This window comes from Elaeis guineensis, chromosome 4, assembly GCF_000442705.2.
Source record: "Elaeis guineensis isolate ETL-2024a chromosome 4, EG11, whole genome shotgun sequence".
NCBI lineage: Eukaryota > Viridiplantae > Streptophyta > Magnoliopsida > Arecales > Arecaceae > Elaeis > Elaeis guineensis.
This window is the reverse complement of record NC_025996.2, coordinates 5,763,764-5,789,710: the sequence shown is the minus strand read 5'-3', so window position 1 is coordinate 5,789,710 and position 25,947 is coordinate 5,763,764. Positions and strand designations below refer to the sequence as shown.

The 25,947-nt window shown below is 36.0% G+C and overlaps 1 protein-coding gene across 8 annotated transcripts; it reads right to left on the bottom strand.

Annotated features, from left to right (window-relative positions):
* Nucleotides 1-1,124: 1,124 nt before the first annotated feature.
* Nucleotides 1,125-24,142, bottom strand: LOC105044172 (pre-mRNA-processing factor 39-1). 8 transcript variants are annotated; one of them, XR_012140586.1, is made up of 16 exons: nt 23,965-24,142; nt 22,428-22,915; nt 22,140-22,246; nt 19,486-19,715; nt 18,685-18,852; nt 16,759-17,119; nt 16,106-16,249; nt 14,488-14,640; nt 14,289-14,405; nt 13,714-13,794; nt 13,459-13,608; nt 5,408-5,701; nt 4,224-4,331; nt 1,747-1,900; nt 1,553-1,640; nt 1,125-1,480 (listed from the first exon to the last, which is right to left on the bottom strand). XR_012140586.1 is itself a non-coding variant. In XM_010921982.4 (15 exons), exons 2-14 carry the CDS (start codon nt 22,867-22,869, stop codon nt 1,790-1,792), a joined length of 2,466 nt encoding a protein of 821 aa, XP_010920284.2. In that variant the 5' UTR covers nt 22,870-22,915; nt 23,965-24,142; the 3' UTR covers nt 1,125-1,640; nt 1,747-1,789. The 8 variants fall into 8 exon arrangements, 5 of the variants coding, with proteins under 5 accessions (XP_010920284.2, XP_010920283.2, XP_010920285.2 ...); XR_003800730.2 differs by having other exon boundaries at nt 1,553-1,617; XR_012140587.1 differs by having other exon boundaries at nt 1,553-1,608.
* Nucleotides 24,143-25,947: the final 1,805 nt, after the last annotated feature.

The window sequence follows — 25,947 nt, the reverse complement described above, 5'->3', positions numbered from 1 at the left end:
ATTTTTTTATATTATTTTTAAAAAATTAATTTGAAATGAAGATACTAATTTAAAATGATGATTTTTATTTGAATCAAAATTATAATTTTTATTTTTTAAAAAATTTAAAAATATAATTTTTTATTTTTTTATTTTTTTAAAAATTAATAATTAAATTTATTATTTAAAATGATGTTTTTAAAAATATTATTTAAAATAATAATTTTAAATTTTTTTAATCATCCGCGTGACAAAAAAAATGAAAAAGATATGATGATGTGAACATCGTAAAACGTCGTTCAAAATAAAATTTTATAAAATTTAAATTATTTAATAAATAAATTTAAAATTAAATTATTTTTATAAATAAATTATTTTTTTAAATTATTTAGGTAAAGCACTCACAAAAGTAATCTATGATGTTCTGCGGCGCCCCATTGCCAGATTCTGTTTCCATGCAGATCTATTTTCCCGCAGTGCCTCAGTGCCATGTCCTACTGCCATATTATACTGTTATTCCGCTTTGGCCCCTCCCATGTATGACGACAGCTCCAAGCGCCGGATGTAACTTGAATTTATTTCATGTTGTAGGAGGTTTTTTTTTTGGTCCAAAGTTATTGTGTTCCTTTTCACGTTGTATGTCTATTTTGGATTACAGGGGTTCATTATGATATGTACCAAACGCTTTACTTAATACAGACTTGTCCTTCCTATCAAAAAAATATACTACTAACCGAGCAGGACCATGTGAAACGAACATCCAGGATTTCAGAAGGACGGTATGAAAGACCAGCACAAACGTGATTTCCCAGCGGCTAGGGCAAGAAGAGTATCGCCAGCCAGCTAAGTGGATAACATGACACGGAAACAATTTTTTTTATCCGAACTTTCACTCCACCTCTGTTACGATTACGAATGGGCATAAAGAACCTGTTCCTCACCAATATTGAACTCACAAATGTACAAACATCTACCTGTTTGCCACCATTTTGAGCTCCATCTCTTTTGGTTGCTGCAATGCACCATGGAACAAACAGAGTCGCATCCGTTAGTGAGAAAACAATAACTACCTTGTTAAAAAAAGCAGTCAAAACTCTCACCATTGTGCGCACCATTACCTGAAGAAGAGGATGGGGAAGAGAGAATACAATGAAGTTTAGGTCAATGTTTATATAATAATATCCTGCACAAAATTTCATTTGCCTGGCAACCATTAATATGATGATAATGTTTACATGACTGCCTAAACAATTAAAAAACGAGGGCTCATTTTTGCTGGAGCGCTCATATGATACCACTAGAGTTGGTTCCTACAATTAACAGGTTGTACGTGTTCAACCAGGAGCCCTGTCTCTGCAAATGGCCATCCAGTTCAGCAGATTAAAGAGAAAAAAATAAAGCAGTAGAAATCCAGATCATACATTGTTGATGTCCTCATGAAGTGGTACCGGCTAACACCCTGAACAATGAGCATTATCGCCTTCTGCATGATCAAGGCAGGCTGCAAAGAGCATTCAAAAGGATCACCAACACATACACGGTTGGATCAGTTCTTCAGATTTCACAAGGCTACCTGCCACCAAATTGGGTAATCATGTTTTGAGACTTGGAAAAGAGATCCTTCTCACCCTGCTTTCCCTTCGTGCATAAAAATTTAAAAACTTTTATCCGATTACTGTTCGTTTTCTTCATAATAAACAAACCTGAATAATTATCAAGAAAAAGGTATGATAATGATGACAAAGAGAAAGAAGCAAAGAGGCACACCTATACCAAACAACATCTGCTGTTTTGGAAAACACAAACCAACTCAATAATAACTGCCGTAATATGGTTGAGCAGGTGCTGGTTGCTGCGGAAACACCGTTGCTGCCGCTGCTGCTGCTGGTGCAGGTTGGGCATACGTTTGTTGTGGATAACCCTGTCATAAACCAGAAACAGTCATATCAAGACTTTGTAACACTAATTATTCTTATTGGTAGGTAAGCAGGGCGTTACTGCTAAGGGTATCTCAACAACCATTAAAATGGGATATTATTCAACAAGAGAAACTGCAAAGTTGCAAGCAAGGTTAGAAGCCAGGTAGGAAAATAAATGATACCAATTGGACCTTAAGCTATTCTAAGTAGTGGTAAGATCCAAAAACAGTGTCAATGACAGGAAACAAGAAAGTCAATTTGTCACCCTAATGTTTTAAGCTGGGTAAAGTAGTTTCAGAAACTGTGAAGGATGGTTAAATAAATAAAAAAAAGGAAGCAACAGAACCGTGAGCCAAAAACACGCAGCCTAAAACAAGATGAGAGTACAACCAGACGGTGATAAATGCAAAGGAAAATTGTAGCAATTTCAGAAATCATGACTGACAACCTCAAATTCATGGAGTGGCTAAAGGACCAGCAACAACACATAACCATGCCCCACAAGTGGTGGCACATGATAGATTTCACCAAGAATGGCCGTGCCCAAGTCAGACGTCAAGTAATATGCTCAGAAAGCAGCTCAATAGTTTCTACACAGAATAATTATTCGCAAAACCACATCTAGCACAGCAAAAGAGAGGAAAGCAGGATAAGAAACACTATGCAATATCCCTCTCCGGCTCTAAACTTCAAGTACAGATATACAATTTCAAGACCCTAAACTATCCAGTTAATCATTTCAAACCCACCTTTTAAGTAACTTGCTGGGACTCCACCTAAACCATTGCCACAAGAAAATAAGCCCCAGTTTTTGAAGTGCCAGCACCATCATTTAGATTTGGACCAACAAAAAGGAAAGATTCACGGCAATGTCCGAACCTCATCATTTACGACCATGTGAACATGCAGACTTAATTTCAAGAACTCATACAACTTAAAATAAACAAGTATAACTGAAACCTAATTTACAGTTGGTGCAATGAACTTTGACTTTCAGCACACACTTTTCTTTCTTTGCTCTTTTTATTAGCATGCCTAATCCCCTAGCATAGTACGAATAAGTGATTTAGCATGTTGAGAAATCTTTTCTACCAAAAAGAGGAGCACGTCCTAGAGAAATCCTGTGGAAATCCTGTCCAATAAGGCAATGAACAATACACATGAAGTTTAAATAATGAAAAGGGAGAACAAGATTGATGCAGAAAATTGAGATGGATTGGTGACATTTTGAAAAAAGGTACAAAAGAAGATCATGAAAGAGTTGGTCTTAAATCTAGAGTCAAGAAAGGGAAAAGGACAGAAAGACCTAGACTGAAGCTGACAGATGGAAATCACAAATGGCATAGATATACAATGGAATGAACGGTGAAGTTGAATTGACAAAAATTTAGCATATAAATGGGCACAAAGCAGCCAGTTAACTTTATGCCTCCTTATGACAGTTCTTATAAATGGAAGCCTGTAGTCATCTTAAGCTGCATGTTATCCCAATTTGGGATCACTTCTATCATGAGGGGGGTCATGCTTAAAGACTTAATGCTATTGTTAACAAGTGATTAGCTTTAACATAGTTTTCCTCCAATTACATTGTCCCTAACAATAATAGGCTAATATATTAATACAGAAAAAGTTTTGAGATCCCTGCTAATAAAAATCAAAGAAAATGCAACAATTCTGTTTGATTACAACTGTTCATGCCGATTAACCAAATCCGAATAGTAGATATCACTGACATATATATTAGCTCTACCATGTAATGCAGAAACTTAATCCTTACCATGCTTCTAGATACTATATTTCAAAGCATCGACATTTTAAAAAAGTGATAAAATCAGTCTGAGCAGAACAAATATATCATTTTTTGAACAACTATATTAAGCGCATCCTGGCCTAGTAGTAAAACAAGCAATAAGTCCTTAGGAAGTACATGGCCAAGAGCAAGAATTTGTGTCAACAAAATTACTATCTGCCAGGTGCTGCTGAATTTTAAATATAACATCAGCAGCTGCCAGCCATGAAAGAGTAACAGCAACTACAAGCTCTGTATAAATGGATGAGACATGAGAAAAGACCCAATCTTAAATCAGTTTAACGTGCACCAAAGGTCATGATTCTGTCGCAGGAAAAGATATATTCCAGAATCGAAATCACAGCACCAACATTAATATGGACCATTAGGTATTTGTAATGATTAGATTGCTTCAAAGCTTGTAAACATTACTAAATTATAACAGCAACCAAAGATAGAACAAACACGATCATTTTATATGTCGCTGTAAGATGTTTCAAACACATTTTCATAAATAACTTGGAAGGTCCTAGTACCTGGACCGGATATGTGGGAGGATATGCACCATATGAAGCACCCTGAGCTGATGTTGGCATCTGTGGTTGGCCATAATTAGCATAACCTCCATATGCAGTATACCCAGCCTAACATAAATCAAACGAGCAAGAAAACGCAGATTATAAAATGGGGCCACAAACATATGCATGTCAATGCATTAGCAAAGGCCAAATAGAAATTCTGCACCATTAGTATAAGCTGGATATACCAACAATGAAATATGAATACATCAATTAAGGAAATAGAAAGAATAACAATACGGCAGACCATCTTTTTCAGTTCTGCTAAATGACTTTCATCTCAAGACTATGGCTTCTGACACCTTTAATTTTTTCAGTTTCTGAGATTAGTATGAGTTGGCTATGCCAACAATGACATATGAAATAAATCAATTAAGGAAATAGAAAGAATAACAATATGGCAGACCATCTTTTTCAGTTCTGCTAAATGACTTTCCTCTCAAGACTATGGCTTCTGACACCTTTAACTTTTTCAGTTTCTGAGATTAGTATGAGTTGGCTATGCCAACAATGAAATATGAAATAAGTCAACTAAGGAAATAGAAAGAATAACAGTATGACAGACCATCTTTTTCAGTTCTGCTAAATGACTTATATATCAAGACTATGGCTTCTGGTACCTTTATCATACTCAGAAAATATATAATCAGAACCATCAGGCCTTATCATGACCATATAGGATCTGCTTTACAGATCTTCGTACCAGGTCTGTTAAAGAAATCTCAAAACAACGGCTTCCAGTGTATAACCATCAACCTTTGTGCTAACAATACAGGATTTGCTTTACAGATTATCATTCACCAAGAATACATATTTCAGCTACATCTGATCATATAAAAAAATATATATTGTTATTCAATAGAAGGTTGTAATATATGCATGAAATGAATCCACAAATTACTTAATGCATGCAGAGTTCCAAATGAAAGCAAGAATTAAAAGATAATAAGCTATAAGGGTTTTTCTCATCCAACATGCAGCATTCATCTCCACTAACCAAAGAGGTATTACATGATAAAATTAAAATGTTTCCATTTTTTATCCAATCCATTCATTTGAAGAGTAATTTACTCGATAGCAGACATTTTTGCAAAGTTCACCCGAACCCTAATAAAATTTTACAGGGATTAAAAATGACGTACCTGTGGCGCATATCCTGGATTCCACTGCTGCCCTTGTGATTGGGAAGTCTGAGGCCAAGCTGGCGCTTTTTGTCCATAACCAGCAGACCACTGGCTCTGTGCATTTGGGTATGCTCCCATAATAGACTGACCTGGCTCTGGGTAAGTCTTTGATATTTTAGCCTTGTCGGAGGTAAGAAAATCTTCAGCATGTCGTTTTTTTGAAATCAACATGCTTTTCTGACGAAGAAAGAGCACTGTGTGCCTATTCTCAGCCCTTTTTATTGACTGTGCATCTCCAAAGAGATCCAAAAACTAAAACAAACGATATCAATAGAATTAATGTACAGATATTGAAAAAGCTTGAGTGCAATATGCAAGACAAAGTTAAAAGATAACCAATAAGCACGAATCTCCCAGGAAAGATTCTTCCTAGCAGTCAAATAGAATGAATCTCAATAATTGCTAAAGAGATACAATAACAGCAGGAAAAAAAGAATGACGAAACAAACTACAATAAAATGATTATTTAAAAAGGGGGTTTATTCTCAGAGTTCTCACTAGAGATCTATAATATGTTTTGACATCTAATTTGATCACCATTTACTACAAGATGCTTAAGTTAACCATTATGGTGATAAACCCAATTCTAATCGATGTAATAGTTATTGGCACTTGCCTAGAGGTCTGTGATACCATAAATGTAATGGACAGAGCATCGGACCCCTAGACAACCTCATCTAGACCATCGTAGATACAATAATGCAAATGTCTATTGCATAACACTTGTCCCACATATTTTTGTATGTCTATAGAGATAAAATAGTTGTGTATATGCAGCAGCGCATACATGCATACAAGATATAAACAATAACTTACAAGGTTACAAGCTGGTATACAGGCATGAGAAAAAACATGTTTATAAATTGTGATCATCAACAATTTGAATCAGTATCTTAATCTCACAAGCCAGGCTTGGATTATTTCATGCCTGGATTCATAAGCCACTAACTCAACCACAATCAACTACAAATTAAACAGGCCCATCTCTTTTTTTATTTTGCCCATGCCATCCATGATCATATACGATGTCCAAACTCCAAGGCCTTATCTTTTTGCATCATTTCTGCCAAAACAGAAGAGAGAGCATCCTCATACCCGATGAGGAGGTGAGAGGGGGGAAAACACGTAGAGGGGAGGACAAGACAACTCCATTGCTTCAAGAAGAATGAAGATGAAGAAGTGCAAGGATCTAGCCACGCACTTCGGGCATCACTGACCACCTCCTAATTCTAGCTGTGGTGACCCTCCTTGATAGATTCAGCAAAATGGCCTTCCCCAAGAAATCCAGCAGCAACCACCTCCCTCCAACCTAGATCCAATGACAATGGCCCTCCTCCCTAGATCCAGAGACAATAACTCCTCCCTAAGTTCGGGTGATAGCAGTCTGCCTCCTGCCCAGGTTTGGCGACACCTCTAGAGCACTAGCACAGCACTTCTCCACAATCAAGAAAAAAGTATACAAACAAGAATTAGAATAGGCATTTTCCTTTCTGCAAACTTTTTGTGATTGGATCTACCAAATGGATTTGCACTCAGATATGGTCAAGTCATGATTGGACAATTGAGGGTCCAACATCAATAATCCAAGCTACTAGATGGGATCTACTATCTCTAAACCAACCAAATCGTATGATTTGAAGAACCCAAACTTATGGATCAAATAATAAGTAACATTATTACAAAAAATATATTACATATAAATTTCTTATTTATTATGTTATTTTGATTAACATATCAAAATGATTAATTTATAAATCTTGGATGCTTTAGAATAACAATTTTGATAGTATAGAAAGACAATTGAGAGCGCCATGTGTTGTTCTTCATTGTAATTTCCTAGTACTTAAAGCACCTTCTCAGATTGGTTATCAAACAAATATTAAAGTACTACAGCACTTCATAAGATTAATTACCAAACAGCAAACTATTTTTCACTAAAAGCTCTACTAGCAAAAACTCTATCATTCAAAGCTTTATAGATAAAAGCTCTACCACCTGCAGCAATACCAAATTGGGCCTAAGAATATTACAATCTATTGAATTATATTGAAAGAGATAAAATAAAAAAAAATCCAAAATATAAGATCAATACATAAAAAAAATTAGCATGCATCCAGTGCATGTCCCAAAAACACTAATAAACAAAATAACAATAAAACTTTAAAATCCTTGAATTATTGTAAACAAAATATATACAAATAGATAAATTGATTGCAGAAAAATATAAAAAATAAATAGAAAAATAAGAAAGAGTTTTCTAAAATGCATGTGCAATCTCCGTGTGCCTACAAAATATTCTACACTTGAAAGATAGGCACACAAGTGCACGGAAGAGAGAGAGAGAGAGAGAGAGAGAGAGAGAGAGCTCTTCTTTGTTTGTCAAAGGTGAATTCGGTTGGGAAAGGGGGAGAGACAGACGGCAAGACAAAGGGGGAGGGAAGGGGAGGGGAGAAAGCATATGATCCCAAAGATAGTGCTCTCTAAAGGAAAAAAGAAAGAAAATCAATTGAGTGTTCGATTAAGTGAGCATTTCCTTTGAAGACTCGCACTAATCTCGGGGCATGTTTGGTGTTACCTTAAAAAAGGTATTTTGTAACCCTAAAAGCAATTTAAAAGCCAAAAAGGGCTTCCTAGAAAGTCTCCAATCTGATACAGGACGTTAAGAGGTTGTCAAGATATCAAGATAAAGAATTCAAAACCAAAATTTTCAAAGTATTCATGTAAATAAGATGTTTGTGGAATCTGTTTCATTTTTTTCTCAAGATTATAGTCAAACAAATTGTTAGACTAAAACTAATATGGCGTATTCATTTTGTGTTTATAATATATATTAATTAGTTTCATCAGAAACTTTATTAGATAATCATTAAAAACATGGGTAACTTTGGAAATTAAGTTTCGCATAATATTAGCAACAAACCTCACGTCTCATGATTCATTACAATTCACAGTTCTCCATTTATCTCTCGCTGCACTCAGATATCAACAATGGAATCTCATTTAACTATGATTGCCACCACTGACAAGTAACACTCCTAATATCATTTTCTTTTTAATTTAAAAAAAAACTCTATCCAAATCTCTCTGACGATCTCTGTGGAAAGAAGTATAGCTTACCCATATCTGATTTTAATTAAATTCCTGTCATAATCATCAATTTAAACTATGTTTTCAAAAAGGGTGAAAGCAAAAAACATATCAAATATTCTCTTGAAAATTTAATTTATCTAAAATGGATCTAGCCAATTATGGAAAGCATGCACATGTATACAAGTATAAACTAGCTCATAACCCCGTGCCATGCATGGCATGCGATTTTTTTAAAAAAATATTTTATTTTATTAATTTATTAATATATATTCTCTCTGTATTTCAATAATAATTAAAATAATGAAAAAAATATATTTTGTGTATGGTATGGATTATAAGGCTATGTGATGCATGGGATACAATTTTCTTCAAATCCTCGGTGTTCTTATAACTCAGCATATTTTAGAGATAAAAGGTTAAAACTATCTCCTTTCATTTACATTATGCAAACAAAAACACAGGACAGCACCCAAGATTTAGTTGTGGAGAACTGGCGTAGAAATGCATGGCCAAATTATAAATTTCATTTATATAAAAGATGTACAAATGCTCCCATCAAAACCACCAAAAGGTTGTAACAAGATCAGAAATCTTGACCCACATATGGATACAAATTCAAACCAAAACACAAACAAAAACCCAATCTCATAAATACAGCTAAACTAGGCATACCTACGCAGAAATCTCTAAGACAGGATATGCTTGAAAACTCTAAGCTTCGAATTGGAAAACAAATTGCCATGTGACTGAAAGGATCAAGAAAGTTGGATAACAAATTTAATGCAGAAAGTAGATGTCATATATTATCAAGCTGTTATTGACTCTTTCAGCTTACCTACCTTTTTTTTCCCCACCCATTAAACCAGAGGTAAATAAGGCAGTGTGAACAACAGATCAAAAAGAGGGAAGATTTCAAAATTCCCAGTCAAGCACCATCAAGATTGTTCTTGACTGACAGTGTTTTCAACCACCTCACAACAACTGGCACAGTTTATTATTAAAACCTAGCAAAACCAATAGCTCTATTACTGATCAAGTCAATACTATTATTCAACCAACAAAGAAGCGATTTCAAGAATTATAGGAAGAAGAATATAGGATCAATTGGTCCACACGTACTTGAGCATCAGGGAGCTTGTTGTCCCAGCTAAACACCCCATAATCTGGACCACCCCAGAGATGAGTAGACAAATAAAGGTAAAAGAAGAATTGCCCGTTGCTAGATACAGCCATGCCCCACCCCACATATACTTGAGAAAAAATCCAATCGGAACCTAAAAAACCCCTCTAATCTCTCTCAAGTGCTCTCCTTGCCCACAGATCTCTGAAAAAGATAATGAAATGAAAGAAAAAGAAGCGAATAGGGAAGCTTAGATGATGGCTGGGGTTTTTTCCTATGTTCCCCCATGTTTCCTCTATTTTTTCGTCCTCAAGAGTCCCAACTAGGTGGCAGACTTCGAGCGGCCGAACAGTAAAGCTTAGACAATGGCTAGGGTTTTGTGTTGGGTATTTCCTTTATTTTTCCATTCTCGGAAGTCCCCTCATCTCTTCCATCTATCCCACCGCTGACTTCACCGGCCAGAAATTTTCCTATGTTTTCCCCACTTTGTCCTCTAGTTCTTTCCCATCCTCAAGCGTACCAACCAGGTGGCAGGCTTGGAGCGGCCGATCAGTGAAGCTTAGACGATGGCTGGGGGTTTGTGTTGGGTATTTCCTTTCTTTTTCCATTCTTGGGAGTCCCCTCATCTCTTCCGTCCGCCCCAACACTGACCTTGCCGATCAAGTCAGTCGAAAGGTCCACGAGTCCCACATCGACGCCATTGTCAAGCGATCCCAGTGCCTTGACAGTGCCCGCTGCACCCTTGACGCCAAGGACTTCGAGATGCCGCCCGATTCATCCAGACCTTCCAGATCGATGCCCGCTTCCGCGATGCTGTCTCCATCGTCTCCGCGAACCTCCACCTCAAAGCCTCCAAACTCCGGCACCTCCCTTCCAGCCGACTCGAACTCCGGCCATGCCCATCCTACAGAAAGAATGGGAGGCGGAAGGTTTGATGAAAAAAACACTCCTTTGGGACACATGGCGGATGGTGCCTTGGGATAAAATACATACATGGTGAACAGAGGCAGATGCCTCCATTTTAATATATATACATATATATACATAGATGTGATGGTTTAATTGAAGACCTTTTACTAAGTCCATTGCCTGCAAAACTGCCAAGGCAATTGGCCAGCTGCTAGGGTACAATCTTAACCATGTCTTCTTGGTTATTGTATAAATTGGATAAAGATCAAATTTAAATTATGTACGAGCAGTATTATAGAAACATATAAACAACTTTATGAGGCAGAGCAGCTAAGGTATTGGCACTCTAAGAAACAATTTAAGCCCCCTACTTAAACATTAAACAACCCGATTACAATTCCACCAAATAATGTTAGAAGATTTCTTAACTTACTAATGATTCTTAGAATCACCCTCTAATTAAGATGCAAGCAGTAATTTAAAAGGTGATCAAGGTAAGCAAGTGGGCAAGGAACCTCATAGTCCTGCAGCAGGCAGTCATCAAGGTAAACTGTATCAAAAATTGTTAACTGACTAGCAAATCAAAAATAAGCCATGTGAACCAGAAAAAAATATACAATAGTAATTGACATTGATCCAAAAAATATGCTCAAAATTTTAAGGATACAACTTTTAGGGCTCGTTTGATTCGCGGGAAGAAAATTTCCTCATAGGAATGCTTTTCCAGGAAAGTTGATTCCTAAGATATGATGCCTGAGAAAGTGGTTTTGGCATGTTTGATTGATCGTGAAAAAATAACATATTTTCAAATGCCTTATATTTAGTTGAGCATCTACTATCCTAAGAAAGCTGTATAACATACCTATTCTATCCTTAATAAAGTAAAAACCTTAACCCATTCTATCTATCGCTTTAAGAGGACTTTTGGGGAAAAAAGATCCCAATTCTCTTCCCATAGGAGCCTAAAACCCATGCCCCACATGGGTTTTTCTTTCCCACGAAACATGGGAAGTTTGTTCATATGGGAATACCACTTTCCAATCTTTCTCCTTTGAAAACTCCCACTAAACTACAGGGGTTCCTTCATTTTTCCTGTTGACAACACTTTTCCCCCTCCTGTTCCCGCTAACCAAATGGGTCCTCAAAAGAAAGAGTAATCAGTTTGAGGTTATGAAGAAACAGCTCACAAAGGATGGTTAATGATGAACATGTTGTGCCACAGCAAGCTTTTGCTAAAACTTTTCTCCAAATTTTACACACCTTATCCTGTCTTCCTACTTTTTGTAAATCCTATTGCACATAATGTCATCTAAATCAACCCTCCATTACTCTGTCCACAAATTCTTAATAATTTCGTTTGTCATCATATCCTTCTTGGAATTACCATATCCATCTTAACATTTCCATGTCTTCACCAACCATCTTGTTTGCTAGATTCTTTGTATGTCCAAAACTATTAAACATACCTCCTAGGGCATTATTGTGAATTTATAAAAGTGGTAATCAATCATACAACCCAGAAACACTGCTCCACTCCATCTACTCTATTTCAATTAAATGCCTTCATATACCTCTCAATTTTCCATATGATACATAAAAGAAAACAAACCTATTGCATTATGGTATCTCTTTTAAATTTATTAAAATTTGGGACTCACTTTCATTTCTATTTACATTGAAACGAACTCTGCATACGCAGTTTCATTCCAACAACTTTTAGACTCTTGAAGCTTTTCCTACAAAAATTCAACATAGCCCAAGGACTGCTAATGACAACAAGAAGCTAAAAATTAACAATTCCAGTGATCAATAATACATTTGGATAGACTATTTTAGATAGAAAACTTATTGCAGTATCCAGCAATTTTGGGGGAAAAATGAATACAACCAGCATACTTCCTAACTCCTAAGGCATACAACTCAAGTATAGGAAGAAAAAAAAATACACTGCATTGCACATAAGCCCAAAAAATTAGTATTTTTAGCTAACAAAGAGCACAATAATATGCACTCTCACATAAATTCACCAGTCATAATTTATTCACCACAAAGCTTAGTTGCCAAAATCTTCAGCCTAACATATTGTATAGACACTGAAATCTTGCTTCCATTCCTCCAACCACAATATTTGTGCTCCCCATCCATCATGGATTAAGTATTTTTATGAATACCAGGACTTCATTTAAAATAGATCTGACTACTATAACTGTACAATCAATTGTTCATGTTTCATAAATTACTGATTCTTGCACCTTTTGACACATAATAATCAAATGAGTATTTATTTAATCATACAATTACCCAATAATATTATTTTGATAAGTGCTGTCATATTGATAGTTTATTGCAACTCTGCTTCTCCACTTCTGCAATTGAATTTGCTCTTGCACCCACTTCTATTCCAGCATATTAGCCTTAAAAATGCTTGACACATATTAACACCACCATCAAAGAATTAAGGTCCTTGCTTTTGGTGACAACAACGTCCAGAGTAGTGAATTTTCACCAAGTTCCTGAATTAGACAAACTTCCACGTAACAAGAAATCATAGGTAGTAGAAAATAAAGGTATGATATATATTATGATAACAGGAAAAACCAAAACGCCAACAAGGGCGGTAAACAGGGCGTGACTATACAACCAGGGTAAAAAAAGTTGGCTGTGACTATATTTTTTAGCTAATATATGAGGACTATAGACAATTTTAACCCAACTAAGCACATTTTCTCTAACCTGTGTAGACAACAAATATATGGCAACTTCCACGTACTGCCAAGAACACTAAATCAGCAATCCAAAATTAACTCTTTACGATTTTGAAGTTTGTTTTCAATCAAGATAAATAGATGAAAACTAACTATTTTGTTGAAGTAACACTTCGAACTATTACCTCCAAAAAAATGCTAGATATCTCTTCTCTGTCAGTGGTGCTAGCCATGTTAGAATTATCAGGATTGGGCATGATGAACTTCTCCACCAGTGAATCCAAATAATCAACATGCTTTGCAGATGGCTGGATTGACTCAAGATGGATGACAGCCTGCACAAGTCAGATGGAAAACCTAATGATAGGTAACTATGAAAATAAAAATTAAAAAAATTGTCAGCTGAATAGATCCACAGCAGAAAGTTGAGAAACACAAACCTCCAGAAGAGGTTTTGAAAGTTGAATATGCTCAAGAGATCCAGCTAAAATTTCCCTAGCCTTTTCTACATTACCAGCAACCTACAAGAAAATGCAAAATAACACCTCAGAGCCACGTACGGAAACTTCATGAATTGATAAAAGCACAAAAGATTTATCAGATAATTGAAAATGCCAAAATATGGTCAATTCTACAGTAATTTATCTACCTTTCAAAACCTATATTGTATTTATTTAATAGTTCACTGTAAAATGACTAACGGATTATATTCTGGTGCTGCAGCAGTACATCGACAAAAAGATCAGCAAAACTCAGCACATTCAGTCAGCAATATTTTGAAAGCTATAGAATATTTTCAGCATATGTGCATGTTCGATAATATTTTAAAAATCGCTGAAAGCAAATGTTGAGGCAAAGTTATAATAGACATTTAGTTTGTTCGGACATATATATACCTTTTCCTGGTTTACCTATAAGTTTGGAAAGGGTAACCAAGGTTTAGCTCTTGCAATAAACCTTATGTTAGCATTACGGATGTTCTAAGCAAAACAAACTTTGACAGGGAGAATCTCACCAGATGTACAAAACGTGAATACTGAGCAAGCAACATTGGCAATATTAGAGACTGCTCCTTTTCCTGTTCAGCAGTGATAGCCTTCTCATATAGAGAGAACGCAGCATGTTTGTCTCCCTGAAAAATGATGAGAACCTTCGTCAAACATCTTTGACCACGTATAATCAGTTCATGATTTGAAGACCAGTGAGATGAATACCAGTCGATTTTCCATGTTTGCATGTTTAACAATGGCTTCCAACAGACCAGGTGAAATTTCAGAATACAGGAGCTGATATTCTACACGAGCCCCCAAAACATCTCCACTTAGTTCCTTAAATCTAGCAGCAAAAAGGTGAATTTCTGGTTGTTTCTGTTAAAAATGAAATAAACAACTGGTAAGCATTATGAAGGAAAATAACATGTTAGATATTAATGTGTCCAGATAAATTTAAAAAATGTTAATTACCAGCCCCATCATCACAATTTTTTATCTGAACTGGCCAACACAAGGTACTACGGATAATAGTTTTAAAATCTTACCACAGTGTCTAGGAAGTAATATTCAACATTGCAATTAGAATTGTGCTAGATAATCGTAATTGATGCCATCACACAAAGATGGTTAATGCCAGAGATTAAAACAGATAGAATGTTGACCAGCAGATATAGGCCTCCCCCACCCTCACCCCCTCCCCAATTTTTAGGGAAAACTTCTTATGACAGATAAGTCATTCCAACACACAGAGATGTGATCCAACTTACATGCTTCATCTATCAATCACATTAAACATATTCAGGAAAGCATGGTCGGTGGTCCACATGTCAATGGTCCTAATTTCTGCAACTTACAGCAGATGAATTACATATTTGAACAGCACAAAATTGAGTCCCACCACAAAAAAGATGCAAGTCTAATGTTGGGTTGGCAACCGAATGTTAAAAAGAAAGTCAAATATGAAACTAAGCCAGGTGGGCCTTGAGAAGGAAAGATGTGCATAAATGGTACATTGATATTATTGTGACACATCCTGGAGCAATGACAATAGTAGTATAGTTGGGTGACAAGAATATTTCTAATAACTGTGCTTACACCAATGATCAGCAACAAGCCTCATCATTTTACACTAGTTATAAATTAACATACTGCTGATATTGAAGAGGACATATGCATGGTGCATTTAGTTATAGAGAACATATAATGTTCATTAAAGAGAATCGAAGTTTAAACACTAAATGAGATAGTAAAACTTACTTACATTTATAATAACTAAGTAATTAAAAGAAAATGCTAAAATTCTTGATGGCGGAAAAAGCATCCATTGGAACTTAAGTATTGACCGTAGCTGGAAATAGATAAAACTTAAAACCAATTACTGATTACATCTTCATGCATTTGCAAGGGAGTTTATATAAAAGTAATATAATGAAAGCTTCCGGAAACATTATATAAGAAAAAGTCATGCTTATCTACGTAATGATAATTTCACCATCATAGCATGTTCATATTTAAAACACAAAATCAAATAAAGTAAAAATCAGTAATGTCAGAGAGGTAAAATCCATGACAAGAGTCTTAGAAAAATAATCAGGACTTTTCGACAAGTCTGTCACAGAAGACTCATGGATGGTTTAAACTGCGAAATTCAGCAAAAATTTACATGAGAAGAACTATTCATGTTATTGCCATCACATATTGATACAAGCTAAACAAATTAATAAATCATGAGTGGAAAGGCATAATTAAAATATTGTTCATTATACAGATGTATATACTATGGTTATATCAAAAAAACGAACAAGGAAGAAGAACAGATCCAAGAAAAGCAGAAGCATACTTTCACAAACACTTGAGTAGCCCGAGCAAGAGCATTATTTGCAAGCTCCATGCTTCCACTTGCTTCCATGCATAACACATAACGGATCCAGAACTCCGGATAATTGGCACAAGCAATTAGACATCTTTCATACAACTTAACAACCTGAAATAGCATATACATGGTATCAAAGAAGAAGAAAGAAATGAAAGGAAAAAAATCAATTCAACTTAAAAGAAAAATATTATTGTGACGGAGACGTGCACAAGGAGTACTCCATTAGCTGATAAGGGAGGCCCCTCAGTATGAAAGGAGGGACCATCCTTGCCTGCTAGATAGATGGTTAAGTGGGTAAGCAATAAGCAACACCTGCATATATGAGATTCGATTTTTTAAAAAGCCAGATATTTGTGCAGCACATCATGAACCCAGAACATCCACTGACAAATGAGGGTTTGAAGTACTTAGCCTCATAGAGAGCAAACAACATGCCCACGCTTTATCCTCAGTTCAATATCCCATTTTAAAAGCTTCATCGAACATACTAGCCACTAAACCATATATTGCAGCCAATATGACTGAACTGTAAGTTCTTAACCATTCAAAGCAGAGGTAGAAAACACTAACAAGTTTGAAATTATAAATTAAATATCAAAACAAAAACAGTTGTATACCTTGTTAAAGTCATCCCCTCTCTCAATAAAATCAAGATAGTTGTGCCAGTTTTCAAGCTCTGGTTCATCAAGAGGCCTGACATGGAAGTATGGCCTTCTAATAGCTGTTTCAAAACCAATGATCTTAGATTCGTATTCTTTAGCTTTCTTATACATCTCTTCCCTAATTGCAATATACTTCTCCAACTCCTCTGCTTCTGTTAAACCGGCACTTACGGGTTTTGGAGATTGCTCTACAGCATCAGGATGAACCTTGCCCTCAAGACTTTGGCCACCAGTCTCGGCATTGGCAGCTGCCAGAGCAGCTTCTTCAGGAGTCTGTATTTCAGATAAAGATCGACTAGCAGCCAACTCCTTAAAACTGAAATGACAATAGCAATTGAATGCAGATTAGAAAATTCCAAATATAGTATGTTTAAATAAATAATTTAGCAATGTTCATTTCTTTCTTGACCTAGGAAAACAAACTAACTTCAAGATTAATATTCATATCTAACTAGTAAACATTGTAAAACAAGAGAGATTCACTTTTGGAATGGCTTGGAGTCTGTTCTAAGTTTAAGAGGCTATAACTATTTTCTCAAACAATTGTTACCAAACTTAATAGTCCATTTGGAGTCGATTAGCTTATATCTAATTCTGTGAAATCATCTTTTACTCACACTTGATCATCTTATTTTATTTTTCTTTACTATTATTATCTTTTTATATTTTCCATTCACATAAGATGGCAATTTTGCCAGTCAACAAGCCTCTATACTCCTTTTTCAGATGAGGATTATCCTGCATTCCTCCCTTTTTCTCCTATTGACTCCAAACTTTCACATCAAGATGTTTTCGCAACTATCAAATCTAAACTACTTGTGGATGTTTCAGTATACAACCATAGCATCAACTAAGCCATAACCATGTTTACTTTAGAAGCAAAATGAATATGCATCTCATAGCAGACAAGTAAAGCACGTTAAGAACATAGGCACAGATTGACCAGATAATACGACATTAGCGCAATCTATGAATGGAGAAAGACATCATCAAGGAAAAGAACCACATGCCCAAATTCATCAACGTCATCACAGATCACTGAATACATCTTGGGAGTTGATACATGGACATATTTGTTAGTTATTCAAAATAACAAGTCTTTGCTACTCAGAAATTCGTGGGTTACATATTCATTCTTGAAATTATTACATCAATGTCTCATCGACACACGTCACTTATCCCCATGGGCAAACTTTTTCAGTACATCAAAGCTCAGCCATGTTAGAAATGGGACCATGGATATGGGTAACAAAGGGTAACAAGAATAGGCATGCTTATCAAATGATTAAGTTACTAAAAGTCATTTCCAAATGTCATGATTGTAATCTTACCTCACATAGAGCCTAAAATCCATCCAGCATAAACTGCACCATTCAATAATATTTCTTCATAAGTTAGATGATTTTAAGGTTTAACTTTCTGATTCTTGTCTTTTGCAAAGTCATGAATGGACCTCCTAGTAATTAACTGCTACTTGTTCCAGCTTTCTTTTATACTCAAACATCAACATCACATTTTTTATGAAAAACTTGATACCATATCATTTTCTTTGTGACAGTCTTTATGACCTTATTGAATAGAGGACAGTGCATGCTGAATATTGCATGACCATGAATTATCGGCACAAGTGAAACCTTTCACCAGAACATAAAATTGAAATATTCAATTTTTCCAAACATAAAAAGTTATATAGGACAACTGCAAATATCTTATGCAAACATTAAGAAAGGTTTCTGATATAATTAAGTAGCAACCATTTTAGTATCAATGGTACAGGTACAGACAACAATGTGTAAGCAAAATTTTGAGCAATGGCTACAGCTCAATCAAGATTGCCACATTATTAACTTGCATATCAAATTAGACTTAAAGAGTTATCACCAATTATAATAACGATCCAGTTGTTGTATAGGATGCTCCAGAATTCTTGTATAAATCATGGCCAGATGACTCCATGCTTGTTGTGATTCTTCATATCTGATGTACTCATCCCACAAATTGTGTGACCCATAATCCGTTCCAACATATGCCAATCCACGTTCAAACAGCCTGAAAAACAGCAAAACAAGCAAAGTTGTTATGGTAAGCATCCAGTCCTCCAGTAACATTCATGTCCATTCATGAATTCGAGACAACTAGATTGTTACTATCGAGGACCATTTTTTTTTAAAGCAGATGACACTTCTGAAGTTGACACAAATACACTGCATTTACCTTCCTGAAATATTCATATTATGCCGTAGAATGGAGGGGATCATAAGGGCCATCAGAGCCCAAAACTGAGCGTGATCTTCCGAGCAGCATTTTGAATAATGGTGCACCAATCATAGCCTCAAGAGTGTCAAAATTAAAGGAGCAGTAATTCATTAACTACATCACTAATATAGGAACCTTTTGAATAAAAGAAAGGGAGGGGGTATAAGAATACATAATGATGCAAGTACAAGCTAATAAAATGAAAAGAGCTATACTAAACAGACTCAAATCAAGGATTGGCACATTAGAAAATAGTTCCTAAAGTGCATCATCCCCAGCAAACCTTTCCTCCATGCATGTGGCTATCACTGTTTCATGCCAACATAAGGTTAGAAGAACACAAAAATCATGACTAGCATCTCATCACAATGAAAAGGCCCACAAAAAGGTGTACCATACACTGGAGGGGCAGATTGTTTCTATTACCTTTGAATAGCATCTGGATCTTCATATGTTGATATTGCAAATTGACAGTACTGCAACCAAATTTCCACAGAATAAGTCACTGCTAGGACAGCCCGTTCATACACCTCCACAACCTTGTCAACACTGTCCAGCCGTCCCTCATGATCTGCATATTTTTTCCAGTAGCCATAACACAGCGGAAACTCGGCCAAGAATGCATCATAAACTTTCCGAATTTTTATAATGTCATTCTACAAAAAGGGGGGGGGGAGAAAGGGCATGTCAGTTCAAGTCAAATTTTCCATACATAATATAAGTAACTCAAACAGATCTTATGTACTTGAAGTACTAAAATGAATACAGTATAAACAAGTAAACAATCTGTTTATTCACAACCCAACTTGAATGCATCTGAAGTCAAAAAAGTAGTCTTCTTTTCATATATTTTTTGTTATTCGAGACATGTGACTATCAGTTGGCATCTTTACCAACCAGATCCAAATCTTTTAATGCGGCTAGTAAGACACCATCTTAAAGCATGAGAACACACCACAGATGTGTAGCTAAAACAAGAGACAAGTTGGTGGTTGTCACTAGCTGCACAAAAGCAAGCCAGAACTAAAGAAGAGGTTGTGAGGTCCTTCATAGACTACACAATAATATCCAAATTGACACCATAAGTATTTTTTGTGCAACAAGATTATTGAAGAATATTGATTTACGGAAGCACGGCTGACCACCCTCACAGGTTTTCTAGAGATCTGTCACAAGGATTTCCATACCAGACCATACCAGCTGGTAAAGGACAGATCACATCATACCAATACAGAACCAGCACCCAGCACAACCCCCATACCAAGTGTTGGTCCCAAGGTTGTACCATACCAACACTCAATACAGGTGTACTGGCTAGGTACCAAAACCGCCAAGTAAAACCTTGATTATCATAGCTTCCTTCATCATTTCATCACCAAGATAATGGCTTCAAAATCTTGCATCTAATAATTGTTGCAACTTGTTGGATTGGCATGTTATTAGGTGGAGATTCTGTAATATTCCATCCTAGTTGGAATTGCATATTATTGTATACAAATCCACCATTACCTTTCTCATTTTGCATGACATTAGGACAAAGAAGTTAATAACTATTTTTTGTTAGATGTGTCGGTAATCAATGTTAGGCTATATGGTACTCTTACAATCGACCCTATTATGCTCTTCTTTTTCCAATTGGTTGTCAACTGCAGATGTCAGAGAGACAATCTGAGTTCCAATAACAAGCATGTGAAGGATTGTCTTAATTGCCCTTATAGCACTACATGGTAAGTACTGTGGAAAAAAAGGGTTACCATAAGTGCAAGTACTTCACTTGTTAATTATTAATCTGATTTTTGCTCACTGCATCCTTTACCGAGTAACTTAAAGACTAGATCAATGACAAGGAGTTTTTTTCAAAGTTTTAAAAAAAAAAATTAAGAAAAGATATGGAACATGGAAAAGATATGGAACATGAATATTGCATAAAGCTTTGTAACACGCATAATGTGCATATGTTTCACATTAAATATTAGCAATTTCAATACTGTTAAAGGCCAACTACTTATCTAAGGAAAAAAAGAAAACTGAATGGTATTGCATAGCATATACAACTAAAACAAACATTCCTTCACATATATAATTCCAAAATAAAGAATCTGCCGATCTAGTATGTGATAGAATGTGGCTCATAAAATTTTTTAGCAATATGTTTTCTTTCCTTTTCTAAGTTCTGGCTGTTTTGTTGTTGTAGAAAGTACTGCATGTTCATGTCTCCAATTGAATTGTGATGATGATAATTGCAATCAGGAAAGTGAAATGTTGGTGATGTATTAGATTCCACAACAATCAGGCAAATCATGATTCTTATTCTTGTTTTTCCTTTATCTTTTTCTATACCTGAGATTATATGCCTCACATGAGAATAAAATTATATGCGTAAATATTGTTTTTACCCTCAAAATATGCCTCATGAGAATATAAAGTTGGTCTAGTTCCATTGCTTTTCAAGCTGCCCATGTGCATTAATCAATACCCATCCACATGGTCAAACTCAATACATGGACTGCCTATGCATAATATCATTAACAGATAACACAAATGGTACTAATGGCAAATTGTACTCAACTATATCATTCTAAGTTTTTGATGGGGTGATGATATCTAGTTTACCCTAGCCGCGAATATTCTCTTATCGTAATTTGATACTTTAAAAAGCATACCTAGTTTATCCTAATAGATGGAGTCAGAATTCTTAACAAAATGTTAAAAATGCATGTGTAAGAGTTGGATGCGCAAAATCAAGTAATCAGTTTAGTTGGATACATAAGGTTATGATATTTTGTATTTCAATATCTAAAATTATTGTAATATCATAAAGCTCAGTGCTAGCATTCAGAACTCTTCCTGAAGTTTTACTTTGCTCTACACATGACTGGAGATAAGAATCAACTTCATTCAGCAGGTACCTACATAACTGATGATAAATCAAACTTCATATCTTGAACAAGCTGAAACATTGTCCATGAATACTGAAAACTAGGTTCAGACCACTAAAAACCACAGATTTAATATGCATATAAACATGCTTGATAAGATATGTAGCATATTCAAAAAAAACAAATGAAGTCCAGTGATACCTCTGCAGCCTTCTCGGTTTCCTCGATGAGGGCTGTCCAAGAATTGAAGTCTAAACAATTTGCTCTTACCATATTCCATAATCTTTCCTCCTCGGCAGTATACACCACTACAAAAAAGGAAGATTTAAATAAAAAGGCCGCCAATGTCAATGAGAACTATGCAAATAAACAAAAAGAAGATACTGGCAATCTTTTAAAGAAATAAGTACTGGAGAAACAAAACCAATTCACAGTAACCAATCTCTTAAAGAATTGCACATCTCAAGAAGGAACAGAAAATTCTGATACCATCTTCATATGGTTGCTGAAGAACAGTACTACCCACATCATTTGAAAAACCTCCATTCTCAATAACTCCTGTAGATTGATAACTGGCCCCTTCACTAGCACCTCCATTCATGGAATCATAACCAGTTGTATGAGAAGAAATATCTGCCACGGTTTCATGACCAATGCCAATTTCACTAGCTACAGCAGTCCCATCGTCAGTCTTAGATTCATATGCCATGCCAGCATTCTGTGCAACAGAATTGTTCTCCTGGTTGTACATATTCCCATTGCGAGGATTTGAAGAACCTGACAAAGCATAATCTGTAGCTGCAGTAGGTTCACAAGAAACAAGGCCTTCACCGCCTGAATTGGTCATGGGGTACTCAGCAGGAACAAAACCTGTGGATGAATACTCTGCAATGTTGGATGCTTGAGAGACCACTAACTGACTATCCTCCATCCTACTTTTAGTAGCCGAACCAACCAAAGAGATTCACAGGGAAAAGCTGCCATAAATAAACAGTTCAGTATGTCATGATAGATGAGGGAAAAGACTATGCAAAAATGTAAATTCCAGACAAAGCTTGCACCCTATCAAACAACAGCTTGAGTGAACAAAATCAGCCCAAACTAATATTATTTACCAATTCAAATGTGAAAACATATATCGATCAAAGGGTGATGCGAATGTAGACTAGAGGTATTGATTTGCAGTGAAGATAAGAAAAATGACAGCACTAATCAACGATATTGGCATAAAAAAGTTCAAGAAGTCAAGAAAAATAGGTTTTGCCACCAAGGTAAGGACTTCAGCCCTTCAGTCGGGATTTGTAAATGAAGCATCTTGATTTGAAAATCCTACTTGTATTAGGGTTTCCAGAAATTACAAGTCGATGAAACTAGAGCTCTATGAAACCAGATAACAACACAATCATACATAGGGAAAGGATTTTTCTTTGTTAGTTGAACTTATTTATCTCTTTTTTTTTGAAAAATCAAAAGGCATTATTCCTCAGAAAGGACGGGATATTCAACAACAGAACGGAATATTCAACAACAGATGAACATAAGAGTTTAGTAAAAAATACTTTCGAATCCATAATAAGGGGCATTATCACCAGCAGAAGACGTAGAATTGCTTGTTCTTGGCACGGATTCAACCCAGATCAGTCGCAAGCTCAAATTTCAAAAAATAAATCAGAATAAAAAGGATAGGAACCATGAAAATAAAATCGAAACCAACACACAAAACAGAGAAGCCACTCAACAGCCCATGAGCCCCCGCAGGAAATCCAACCTGGATCTATCAGCATAAACCCTACCGTATTAATCTAGATAACAAATCTGTCCAAACAATTCAATTAAACAGGAGAAAGAATAGTTAGCATAAACCATAACCCTAGATAACGGAACATATAATCAGATGTTATGTCAAAACGTTCAGAATAAGAACAAGTTTCCATCCTCACCAAAAAAAAAAAAAAAAAGATTTCTACGCTACAAAACCCTAACCCTACTGGAAGTTGTGAGAGAGAGAGAGAGAGAGAGCGCATACGGGAAGAAGGCGAAAGCACCGTCGCCCAGAGAAGAGAGCGGTGGGCGAACGCGACACAGCGGTGGTGGAGAGGGAAAAGGGGAGGGGGAGAGAGGGAGGAGAGAGGAGTGGTGGTGCTTCGTGGGAGGGAAGTAGAGGTAACCGGTTAGGGTACTAGAAACCAATAGTCGGCACGTGCGCTGATGTGCCTGCCAAAGAGCTAATTATTACTTGGACCAGGTCCAATGGACCACGCCAAATCCCACGGTGGATAACACGCCACCTTATCCCTTGTATTTAACCAATTCCGACTGCGCGTTATCCACCGTGCACATGCTCGAAGTTTTGCCGGGGGGCACTTGAACCTGGTCCAGACAATAATTTCTCCGAAGGATAGGCCAATCTGATATACGGCCGTGATTGAAATGGATATTACCTGACTGAGGTCAGCCTCAGGCCTCACCTTCGAGTCTTCGACGCATGGATCTCAAAGTGCTTTGAGCTCTGTCTTCCACCGACATAGATCTCAAAGCGATCAAGATCCAGTAACAACTTCGTAAAATCTTCCTTTACATCAACCTCTAGCTAAAATAGAACAGAATGACAACACTTAACTATCTAACCCATTTAACTTCATTTAACCCTCTTTTCATCAAAAAAAAAAAAAAAAAATCTTCAATGCAATTTGAGCCAAGTTACTTATTTAAAAAATAGTCAGATTGCTGACAAAAAAAAAATCAATTTTATATTAAATTTTTGATCTATTTAATAAATTGATTAAGTTTGAATTAACACATTATTTATCTATCTTGTAACCCGTCTCACCTATATCTTATCCAACTTGATCGATTGTCACTAATTGCATCTTTCACATGAAATAAAAAAAGGATTCAATTTCTTTCATACGAATCCACCACCAGATCATTTGATGGTGTTCAGAGCACTTTGAGATGTATACACTGGGTGATCCAATGATGGATTCGCACAAAAAAAAATAAGTCCCTTCACATACCAAAGATACAAAGAATTCTCGTACCAATATATAAATACATACATATATATGGATGTATGCCCACACATATATGTATATTTATCTGAAACTTGTTTATGGGATTTTTTTAATCTTTCTTCTAAAATTTGTGTATGTCTAAAATTTGTTTATGTATGTACACATGCACATATACATACTCACACATAATATTTAGGACATGATTGATTCACAATTAAAATCAAAATTGACTGAAAATAGAAGTCGAAATAGCTATATGCTCGATGTTTTTAGTTCACGATCGAAATCAAAATAAAATAAGAAAACTAGAGGAGTGGGAATTAGGTTTTGGAGGAACGAGCCATTCACATTTTCTTAGAATTGAAATATGAATGAGATTTTTTTTCTAATCAAATGGCTAAAATAAAAGTCGCTAATTCTTCTTTCACTCTAGAGTCTAATTCTCTCCAACCAAATGTACCTTGAGACTTACTCAACTTTAATTCTCTCCAACCAAACGTACCTTGAGGTTTACTCAACAAAAGTGCGTACGCTAAATGACTATTAGTTCATTGAATATGATGGCTTGGAACAAATATTTCCGTCATAGAATATGTTCTTGTTTTCTCTCTCAGTCATTTATTAGAAGTGAGGGTATATCTATTAATACAAGAATATAGTTAGAAAGCAAAGGAAACAGAAGACTCGAGCCGGTTCGATGGCCGTTGTGAAGAGAGATTCCGAACCACAAAGCTAGCACCAACATCATGATGGTGTAGAGATCCATCGACATTCGACTTTACAATGCCCGATTGAGAGGGTTCTGAATTCCTCCCACGGATAGATAGCTTCACGAACGATTGGCTCTGCTAGCAATCGCTTCCCTTAAAAAGCTTCCAACATTTCTGGCACACCACAACTTCCATAAAACTTACCCGCATTTCAATTTGTGCCACTTCCTGATAAATGAATACAGAGTTCGACAATTATATGACGTGTGTGCTACAACAGTCGAG

Bases quoted from the DNA above. Each gene is read 5' to 3' on its own strand.
- LOC105044172 (XM_010921982.4), bottom strand. From the start codon at position 22,869: ATGGAGGATAGTCAGTTAGTGGTCTCTCAAGCATCCAACATTGCAGAG. The intron at 17,120-18,684 runs GTGATAACTCTT...TTGTCATTTCAG, and splicing joins CTGGATCGTTATTATAATTG to TTTTAAGGAGTTGGCTGCTA. The intron at 14,641-16,105 runs GTATGCTTCTGC...CATTTTTAACAG, and splicing joins CTACTCAAGTGTTTGTGAAA to AAACAACCAGAAATTCACCT.